Raw genomic sequence first — 11516 nt, forward strand, 5'->3', positions numbered from 1 at the left:
CCCATTTAGATGGATTTTCTTGGGATAGGTTTTGTGAAAGAAGGGTCAAAGAATCAGGCCAGGGCAAAGCCCACCCCTTGATGCCTCTTTCATTACAGGCAGACCCTGCCCCAATACCCACTGTGGGAAATCAGTGTTGACCTCGTGCCCTCAGTTCTCCTAGGGAAACAGACCCTTTCAGGTGAATAAAAGGGCTGACAGGATCAACAGATAGATGTATGTCTAGAAGGAAACAGAGAAGTGTAATATTTCTATCTCAAAAAAATTTCTACCCCACGTAAGAAAGTAGGCCAAGATCATGGCTCAAAAATGACAGTTAAACTTTGACGATGGAAAGGCAGTTTCATCTGCAGAGATTTAATTGGCATGAATCTTGAGAATGTGTGTCATGAAGGACATGACAGGAAACTGCCTGCTCAGCCCAGTCTTTAGGACCCTAATGTAAGTACTTGTCAGTACGCCACTGCAGGAGGAAGGCAATGCAGCCGAGAGGGAAAGAGTGCAAATGTTTGTGCAGAGCTACACAGCTCCCACGTGAACTCCAGGATCGCGGGTCTCACTTGCTGTCCTTCTATATTCCAATTCCTTTTTAAAGAGGCAAGCTAACCTGTTAGACAGCTTGAAACAGAAGTCCGTAATGGATAATCCATCTAAACTAAGTCTCTAGATTTTGCAAAAAATGTTCCCCAAACAATAAATCTTAACTATGTCTTACAATTTAACTCAGGTTAGCTTTGAGTCCGTGGCGCTGGGGCAAGGACGCCGACTTGTTGAGGCTAGCTTTGCCCCAGGCCTTGTGCACTAGCTAAGTGCATGAAATAGATAAGCAGCAGCAACTGATGGGGGAAAACACAGTTCACATTTCTTTAAGGTAGATTTCAGTGTCTTTTAGACTAGTTTGTACTAAATTAGGAACAGGTATGATGGATGAAATGTAAAAGTGACAAACCTGATCTGAATCCAGAAGGCAATAATTAACCCGTAACTGAACCAGCTGCGCCAGCAAATCTAAAACCTGCTTCTGTAACTGCACAGACGTTGTTGTTGTGTACTGTTTTAAAGCTTTTATAACAAGAGGCTCAAATAAACGAATGTGATTATGAATAGCATTCTACAAAAAAAAAGAAAGAATCCGTAAGTGAGTCTTCAACTAAAAGCTTCACACAAAATACCTGGAAAGTCTCAGCTCTAGTTTCATCTCTGGCATTGACATGCCTGAGTTCACATGCCGCAGATGGTACCAATTACCTTATCTGCACGGTTCTTTGTGACACTTGTGAGGTTTGTCTTCAACTGGGTAGACACTTTCTGGAGGACATCAAACCATCTGCCAAATGGGAATAAAAGGGAAGCAGAGAATGAGAATATCCTTAAATCATCTCCTGTGCACTCAGATATACTCCTGCTCAAGCCTATTTCACATTCACATGATCAGAACGTGTCAGACTGAGAAACAACTTGAAAGGCCACTCAGCGTGGTGGCATCACCCTCTTGAGATAATGACTAGAGTTTACAGCTGCCTGAGAGCCATCAAGTCTCGTCACCCGTAGAAGGCTCCTGAAGTCTGAGCTTTTTTTCTGCTACAGGTAACTGACTACGCAGCCCAGTCTTTAGTGATACTTGAGCGAAAGGTGAAGGTCATTGGAAAGATCCAGTAATTTAGAATAAATCACATGGTTTTGTTGGAGGAAAAGCCTTTAAAGTATTTACATCAATTATATCCTTTCTAAGAAACAATATGAAATTAACTCAAACATGCACACACTCACATGCTTATTAATACCCCAAATAAAGCATTTAAACAGACTTACTCCTGAAACTCGAATATACAGTAAGTACATGACCAACCTACAGCCTGGAACATGGATATTTTCCTTGACTCCTGACTCTAGTGTTTTAATTGTAGCTATTTAATCGCTACGTTTATAAAAGGAAAAACAAAGGATTCCATTATTGCTACTACATAGATTGGCAACTCAAATACCTTTCATTCTTATGGCAATTTAAGAAGTCCTGTATTCCAGGCATTAAAAACACAAACATAAATTTACGTGAAAATACACTTCTAGTCGCAAAGCTTATATAACACAAGGTAATATATCCTAGACTCTATGCCCTTCACACACCTCCGCACACCAGCACTACTGTGCTGCAGTGAAGCTGTTCTTTCATCCTGCTACAGGCCTGACAAAAGTGCCATCAACACGTGCCACACCACTCTCAAGGGCCTGTGCTTTGAATGGGTGGCAGTTCTGGTTTGCTGACACAATTTGGCAATGAAAGCTGGCTGCTTCTCAGCCACTCAGTGTTCCTCCTTCTCTACCCCCACCTCTGAGATGTGTAAGTCCCAAGCCCATCTCACTCACTGGCCACACACTTCTTGGAAGGCCGGGCTATGCCTTAAATCATCTTTGCATCAACCATTACTTCCTAGAGTTCTTTGAATACAGCAGACTATAAGAAGATGTTGGCTACCATTTTTCGTTTTTATTCTTTTACAAAGTATTTCCTGCTTGCTCTTTCGTGTTTCCACCAACGACAGCATTCTTGCCACAACTGTTACCCCGAGGTGTCGTGCTCCTGCTCCGCCTGCACCATGTTCCTCAGGCTGGCGTCAGCGAGGGCCTGGGTGAAGTGGGTGTACGGGGCCATGAAGCAGTAGTGGTACAAGCCTGGCCTCACACTGGAGGAGCCAAGGCGCTGTACTCGGCCTTGTGACTTGCTGGGGTTGGAAGATAAGCCGTCAAACTGGGAGGCCAAGTTTGTCCCAAACAGGGTCTTCAATAACTATAGTGAAGAAATTGAAGCATCAACAATGTGAACAACAAACACTTTAAGAATTTCCCACGCAAATACCAAATCCATCTATAAATAACTGGATATGTCAGCAAAGATTCAGACTGTGAAATTCTTCTCGTGAATCACTATTAATACCTCACGAGATACTGTATGAAGTGCTGTTTGTATCTTAAGAGTTTTGGGTCTCCCTGTGATTCTACAGGAGATTGGGCACTCTAAACGAAAACCCCGAGGGACGGGAAGTTAACTAGCGTGGTTGCAGGCGAGCTTCTGATGCCCTTTGCCCTCCACAGTGACAGCCCCTGTCCTGGGGAGCGAAGGGAAGGATGCCTTCTTGGCTCAATCATGGAGTAAGCCGAGGGGTACTAGGCTGGACCTCTCAATCCTTCCAGCTGATCACACCACCAGCACCTGCTTCTTAAGGAGTAGCAGTGTTTTGTCATCATACCCGAAAGTCTTAACAGATACAGGAAAAGAAATGAGGCTCTTACTTGTTGAACACAAACAGTTGCCATCATTGGTTCTCTACTAAAGCAGGATTTCAGGTACCCTAGGATCTCTTCAACACACTGTGGAAAGAACAGTGAGACATTAAGAGACTCAGAGACGACCCATTATTGTACAAAGCACTAGATAGAAATCAAAAGCACAACACGGCTTCCGTTTAAATCATGTAAATAGTGGACCAAAATCAGAGGGAAGTTTTCCATTTCTTATTTTGAAGAGTCAGTAAAAAGTCTTGAAGTCCAAGTTATCCCATTCCTTCAGGCATCTATGTATCTCTTTATTAACTCATTCATTCAATAAACTGTCATCAAGTACCTACTGTCTACTAGGTATCCAGTACTATTCTCAGAGCAGGAATTCAGAAGTGTGCAAAGCAGCTAAGAGCTCTGCCTCCATAGGGCCCCTGAATATGTCCAATAAGCACAACACATAATACAGCAATGTGTGATTTACCACAAATTAGCCCTAGAATTGTCTTATAGTGATCTGCAAAATGACCAAAATAACTACCTTAATGTTATTATTCTCACAAGCTATTTTTATCAACATCTATAACAATGTGTACGGCACCCAACGTCCTTTCCAAAATCAAGAAGGGGCCAGGCAGGGTAGTTCATACCAGTAATCCAGGCACTTTCAGAGGCTGAAACAGGTGGATTACTTGAGGTCAGGAGTTCGAGACCAGCCTGACCAATATGGTGAAACCCCATCTCTACTAAAAATACAAAATGAGCCAGATGTGGTGGCACACACCTGTAATCCCAGCTACGTCAGAGGCTGAGGCAGGAGAATCACTTGAACCCGGGAGGCAGAGGTTGCAGTGAGCCGAGATGGTGCCACTGCACTTCAGCCTGGACAACAACAGTGCAACTCCAACTCAAAGAATCAAGAAAGAAGAAGATGCCAACTCAAAGAGCGCCACCAATCCAGGCATTCAGAATGCACAGCCTGTTTCGCCAATGCCTGGCTCATCATAAACTGGTTTCTATCAGCTGCTAAAAGCCAACACCAATTAGATTGAAAGTGCTTCCCTCTCCCCTTGTTTGACAAAATACCTCTACTAATAAGCAATAGATTCTTGTTGGCTTCAAATACTCAAGGGCCATACGTTTTTAAAATTCTGATGTACTCAAGTTATATTCTGAATGTGTATGGTTGTTCTCAGAATTGAATTTGTCGTATGTCACTTTTCGTTTTTACTAGCTCCCAGCAGATATCTACTACATGCTAACTGAAAACATGACAAACAGAGCCTGTGAATCACAATTTGTCTAACAAAGGACCTTAACAAATGTGTATGGAATGCTTGATGTGCACCAGAAACTGAAGCCCTGGAAAGCAGGGAGAAAGCACGCTGTTTCTGGCCTTTGGAGAGCTCCCAGAGTCCCAGGGAACCAAATCCTAGTATCCAATATAAAATATGAGACTTCCACTACTGAGCACAATGAAGGTGACAAACTGGGTTTACCCTCCTGCCTGAAACAACCCAAGAAAACGAAAACCAAAACAGACAAAACCCACAGTCCTCAAGACACTGGACGTCAGCAATGAAGGACAGTGAGCCCTGGGAGACAAGAGACAAAGTGGGCCCTACGACTGCCCAGCTCACTGCTCTGAGAGTTTCTAGGCTGTGGCACAAGGAGGAGGGACAGGCAACTCCCTGAATTGAAGAGGCTCTGTGAATCTAAGGAGACCAACACAGCCACGGTTCATAAGGCCGAGTACCAGAGAAGACAGAACAAGACTGAGAGCGCCCTGGAGATCTGGGGAATGTCCCCCCTCAAGTACTCAGCAAAGCTGTGTGTGTGTGAAAACTACCGGATGCCAGGGAGAGAACCAACTGAAAGGATTAGAGGGAGCAGTGCTTGGTGCTCACACAGGGCTGGAAACAGTCACTGTTCTCAGCAGGCACACTGGAAAACCCGAACTTTCTGGGTCATTAGGTAGAGTACTCAGGAAGGTCTTGCCTCCTGAGTACTCCTAGAGGAATAATTAGTCCTAGACTAAGCACTGCTCCAACCCATCTGACAAATTATAAAGCAAGACCCAAAAGAGTACCATCTATATGTAACTCAACTAACCTCAAAACAAAGTTCAAGAAGATTTATGGGAACACAAAAAATATCTAGCAACCAACAAAGTAAAATTCACAACATTGGGCATCCAATCAAAAACCAGCAGGCATGCAAAGAGGTAGGAAAGCACAATCCATGCGGAGTATCAATCAACCAAAAACACCGACAACTGAGACGTTATTATAAGATCTTAGAACTAGCAGAGAAGGACATTAAAACAGCTATTACAACTATGTTCACAAAGCTAAGCAGAGACACAGGGAGAAGTTTTTTAAAGACTTATATCAAACTTCTAAGATAAAAACACAATTAGTGATGTACACTGAACAGGGGCCAGACACAGTGGCTCACGCCTACAGTCCCAGCACTTTCGGAGGCTGGGGGTGTAAATCATGAGGTCAGGAGAGCGAGACCATTCCTGGCCAACATGGTGAAACCCCATCTCTACTAAAACACAAAAATTAGCTGGGCATGGTGGAGCATGCCTGTAGTCCCAGCTACTTGGGAGACTGAGGCAGGAGAATCACTTGAACCCGGGAGACAGAGGTTGCAGTGAGCCAAGATCATGACACTGCACTCCAGCCTGGAGACAGAGCAAGACTCCGTCTCAAAAACTACAAAAAAAAAAAAAAAAAAAAAAAAAGAAAAAAAAAAAAAAAAAAAAAACCGTAAAAAAAACAAAAAAAAAAAAAAAAAAAAAAAAGTACTGGTGAGCAAATCTACCTTTACCTGTAAAGACACAGGACAGAGGATAAGATGGTTAATTATCTGGTAATTCTTATGCCAAATGCAAACATTTTCAGAGAGAAAATTATTATCTATATGCACCTTTAAAAATATGTACACAAACACAACCATATGGCTGATTTCAGGAACATAAATATCAACTAACGTCAATCTTCATTAAATTGTGACTTGTTAATAATTTATTCTTTGGATAAGGCAGCATTTGACACATTCACTGACTGTAACTGAAAACCATTTCTATATATGACAGTCATAATAAAAAGGTTAAAAAAAATCCTACATACAAAAAAGAAAATCTTATTTAAAAACTCTCATTTAGATGATTTTTATTTCAGTATATCTCACATTCAAATTTAAAACATCTAGTATTTTCCATTTTGCTAAAATGTGTGACACACGGAGACTGTCAGCCACTAAAGAGCTCTTATTAAGCACAGTGGTTTAGGGCAAAGAGAGGGAGCTCTGAAAAACCATGAGACTTGACTCAGGCTCTGCCACTGACTTATCTGGCCCTGCGAATGGTCACAGCTTTCAGTTTCAAGCTATGGTGTCAAATGGGCTAATATGGCTCCATCACAGTGTGGATATAAGATAAAGCGACACTCAAACTAAGTGTTAACAAGAACATCTCTTCATTCAACAGATGTTCACTGAACAGCACAACCTTTCCGGTACTGCTATGGCACTGAAGAACCAAGCAGTAGCATAAACAGAATGTTTTGTGAAAGTTGCAGATACTTTGAAATCACTTTGTCAGACCCAGACAGAATTGGGCCAGGAAGGCACAAAGGAGATGGGGTTCATGCTTACGTGTCCAAGGTAAGGCCTGTTTCCAAAGACTTTCCAACAACCCCACAAGAAACCCTTCAAGTGCATCCTTTACATACCTGCTGTGCGCAGCTTGCACGTTCCACATGAATACGTATGTTCTATGACCAGATTTATCACTAGCCATTCTTGAGGACTGCAGCAATTCAGCTAAAATCCTCCCCAGTGAACACCTGCCCAGTGCCTACAATTCCACCAGTGAATGATGACAACTCTGGCTTTCAGCCTCTGGAGCCAATGAACTCAGCTTCCAGGGAGCTTCTGTGATTCTCTCCCTTTCCGACAGTAAGACACCCCCTTACCCTTCCCTCACCAGAGGCACTGGTGGCCGGCCATGCCATGCATGGCAAATTATAATCTTCATTTCTCATCCTAAATTGACCACATGTATTTGGACATTTCTCTCATGCCTTTTTTTTAGGGTTGACTGTTAGATGATGCTATGGGTCAAAGAGAAAAATGAACAGGAAAAGACAACACCGAGTACAGAGAGAAGCCAGTTTCAAAAGGATGGCCAGGAAAGCCTCGCTCCAAGGTGACATTACTGAAGTCTCAGCAAGACTTACTCTCAGGGAACGACAGAGTATCAACACAGCAGGACACTAGCGGGCCATTAAAAATGACAAGTGCACACACTAAATTTACATATGGGTTAAAACATGAGGACTAACAGAGAAGAAACACTAACAGGTGTAATGATTAAAACTAGGTAACCTTGTTTGCACGTCCAGATAAAAAGATTCAGAGACATAACAACAAAGGACATACCGCATTTCACTTGGAGACACATGTTTGAAGGGAGGCATCTGTCACTCCTTTCAAAATGCATTAGAAAGTAAGCTGTGCTGGTGAATGGGGAGACGGTTACACACACAGAAAGCGAATCTAGCCAAACGTGAACAACTGCAGAAGCTGGATTGTGGGTACACAATAGAGTGTTTACCACAGAATTCTAATTTTCCTATAGTTTTGTGCGGTAGGGGAAATTACTGGACATAAAGCCAAAGAACATGACTGTCAACCCCAGCTCTGTTACTTCCTCAGGCACAAAGGAGCAAGTCACACCTCCCCCCGACCCCAGTTTTTTTTTTTTTCTTTATGTTCCTTTATTGGAGAGCAAGATTCCTGATCAGTATAGTGATGTATTTACTAAGAACAGAGACCTGTGCAGAAATCATACACTATCCATCTAGACAGGTGGTTACACTTTTGCCTATTGATGGAATTGTTCCATTCATCAAGTTTTACACATCAAAAAGCTTTTGAATTTCACCGGACTGTCCATTAATTCACCTCTGAAAAAAGTGACATTTAATTTCAGCTACTATATTTTACAGCATTAAAAAAAGCTTATGCATTAGGGTGTTTCTCTGCACAATGGCATTGAGCAGACAGAGCTGGGTCCATTATCCCACACAGATTCACGTAGTCACATTTGAGAGCTTTATACCAGAGAGCAGGGACAGTTACTGCTAACCATGAGAGCCTATCTCCTTGGCCACATTTTATATAGCCAATGAAGACATGCCAGCAATTGTCCCAAGTACAACTTGGCATTAGAGCACCAGGTCTGTGGATGGTGGTGGCAGGCACTATTATTTTATATCCACATAAAAGGCCAATTTTAAAAACTGCCACTTGGAGACAAAAATCAAGGGCACAGTATACTCAGAAAGTATTGAGCAATCTGGTATTTCAAATGATGTGAATACTTTCAGAAACCAAGGGCAAATTGTACCCACGTTTCCCAGCTATAGAGATATTAATACATTGATTCAGATCCCATTACTCAATCCACATAGCCCTGAGGACATCCTAAAAAGTGTGTATCAAAAAACATGAAGTTAGGGTGACAAAGTGTGACAGTGATGTTATACAAGTTGGAAGGTCATAGTAAGCACACCTGTGCTGAAAGAAAAGCATCAAATCCTTGTGTACACGTTTAGTTTTATTGTAACAAAGCAACTCGCATACTTTTAACGTTTAAAACTGGCATCATCTTTCCTTTCCAGTGAAACAAAAAGAAAATTTAAAAATAAACAGGAACAAGATTACAATAGAGAATGTCAATTCCAAATAAGATCCTACAGCTTCTGCTGATTCTCCCATTGAGTGGCAGGGCTCAAGTCATCGTTGGGAGAGAGTTTATTTTAAAAATGTCATCTTAACTGCAAGGATGTCTGTCAAATGCCACAATTAAACATGCCAAAGGAGAAGCCATGTTGTCACAATGCTCACTTAACCCACCCAAGCTTCTCAAATCGACCCTTTGCTGACCTTCTATAACCCCATTTTTTAAAGTTTTTTTTTTCTCTCTTTAAACAGGGGGAAGTAGACAGATACATGTTGGTAAATGCTAACTGTCCATATTCACAGAGACATAGTGTACTCTCTGAGCCCAGTATACAGAGGGGCCTAGCACCTTCTGATTCCAGCAAAGCGAAGGAAGCAGGTTTTTCTTTTTCCCACAGAGCTCGGTGGTGTTGATTCCATACAGTTTTTGTTCAGACAGAAAGGGATAAAAATGAATTTCGAACAGAAAGGGGTAGAGACTCTTTTCCCATTGTATTCTGCTCAAGGTATTTCCCCCAAAATAAGTTGAGAACCATGGTATAGAGAAAAGAGACCTCAAAATTTTTAAACCCACTAATTTTCTAAACTAAACTGGGTCTAAGCTAATACATGATAACAAATGAAAACAGAATACAAATAGACCTTTATCCCAAACTTCATGGCTAAGGCAGAGTCAGACTTGGGTCCCATGACACGAAGCACATGGGGCAGGGAGAAGCCTCCCAGAGCCACCCTGAAGAACCAGGCTCCGTCTTAGATGCACTGAGCCCAGAGGACGCACAGCAAGTGTGCCAGCCACAACCCAAGGAGAAAAAAACAAGACACAAACCTTCCCGATGTCCTGCAGTGTTGCCAGCTCTAGAATCTGAGAGAGAACGTCCAAGGCTGAGCGGAGAAACCCCCCAAACTTTTCCGTGCTGTTCTGAAGATCCAAAGTGACCTTGGGAAGGTGAGGGAGAGACACACAGTTACTGGCCCTGTCACAGTCTTGTCATGTACAGCAAAGACACAACCCTCGGCTGCTGCAGCAGGCGCCTCCACTGCGCAGCCCCGTATACTCACCTTTCGGGCTGTGTCTGTGTGTTTGTCTCCAGCACTGGGGAAATATCTTGGAAAAAAATTCCTTTCAGACAGCTATACAAAAACTATTCTTTCAAAGGCACGTTTCAAGTTACACTGACACTACTGAAAGAAGTAATTCCTAACCTTCTTTCATAATGAGAAAAAAGTGGTTAAATGTCCATCATAATCAGTATCTGATATGTGGTATATGAAAAAATAGATAATACGAAGACCTATTTCTTACACTTTAGGATCCCTGGGAGATATCACTATCAAATTCACACATGGTTGTTCAATTTGACTATAATAAAATATTAAATCAGGTGTAAGTGTGCTAAGATTCTTAAAGATTTTGTGTAATTACATTGTAGAGCAATTCTATTTTACAGACTCAGAGAATGGGTCAGGACAAAAGGCATCATGTACAACAAGAAGGGTGAAGCGAGACTGACTAGGAAAATAAACATTGCAAAAATATTACCTCAGAAAAGAAGGTGCTCAGTGAACATAAATCTAAGAACCCTTGCAAAAAAGAAGCTTTCTCTGGGCAAAGTCAGAAGCAGACAAGAGACACAGAAACTGAAAATGTGAGTGGATGTAAATACCATGACTACACTAGGATCAACCTGGGTGTGCCCTCAGCAGGCCAGCCAAAGGAAAGAAAAATCCAGCAGTGAGACCACTGAAGGTCCAAGGGATGAGCTGACATGGCAATGTGAGATGAAGAGCCCAGGGAAGAAAGGGTTCTCCCCCAATCGGCATGGCAATCTGACTTCTCCTGGACAGCAGGCAAGTGGAAGAGGAGGCACGGAATTCTGGAGGGAGAAGCTCACCCTGGGAAAGTCTAGCTCTCAAATAAGGGAAAGGAGGTCATGAGATGAGAATTAAGATGAAAAAGGCGGCCTCCAGGTTTTCAGAAGAGCTATAAACATCCTGTGGAGACTCAAAACCAAATCAAGAAACCAGGGAAGACAAGGAATCAGAGGGGAGCAAGAAGGCCCATACAAAAAATGGGGAGTGCAGACGCTGAGCAACTCAGGAGAAGGAACCAAGGATACCAGAGGTGATACTCAAAGATCCAGCAAGACATGCCAGCCACTCCAAACACACATCAGCTGAGAAGCTGCACAGCAGGAGCTGACCACGGGGATGACAAAGCAAAGGAAACAGGAGTCCAAGATGCCAGGGAGGCCAGAATTACAGCAGAACATGCTGGAGTCCAGGGTATTCAGGAAGGAAAATAATTAACAGAGAGCAAGCACTGGGAACACAGAAAGGTACCCTGAAATTCAAGATACTATGAGTTGAAAACAGGTGGAAAAGAAGTATCTTCTCTCTATGGCATTTTTCAACATGTTCTCTTCTACTTTGGGAGCTGCCTAAGAACCATGCAGCTTAGGACTCCACATCTTGTAAAATATGAA

General features: G+C 42.5%; 1 protein-coding gene across 1 annotated transcript in view; it reads right to left on the reverse strand.

Moving 5' to 3' along the window:
- Positions 1 to 11516, reverse strand: part of HTT (huntingtin) — a 143266-nt gene that overhangs the window by 68330 nt on the left and 63420 nt on the right. The window contains exons 28-32 of the mRNA XM_017514327.2: positions 9860 to 9970; positions 3292 to 3369; positions 2565 to 2788; positions 1249 to 1327; positions 950 to 1111 (exon numbers count right to left, since the gene is read on the reverse strand). Of these exons, the coding sequence (XP_017369816.1) occupies positions 950 to 1111; positions 1249 to 1327; positions 2565 to 2788; positions 3292 to 3369; positions 9860 to 9970 (654 nt within the window). The remainder of the gene's footprint in view (positions 1 to 949; positions 1112 to 1248; positions 1328 to 2564; positions 2789 to 3291; positions 3370 to 9859; positions 9971 to 11516) is intronic.

Source organism: Cebus imitator, unplaced genomic scaffold (assembly GCF_001604975.1).
Source record: "Cebus imitator isolate Cc_AM_T3 unplaced genomic scaffold, Cebus_imitator-1.0 Scaffold522, whole genome shotgun sequence".
NCBI classification, from domain to species: domain Eukaryota; kingdom Metazoa; phylum Chordata; class Mammalia; order Primates; family Cebidae; genus Cebus; species Cebus imitator.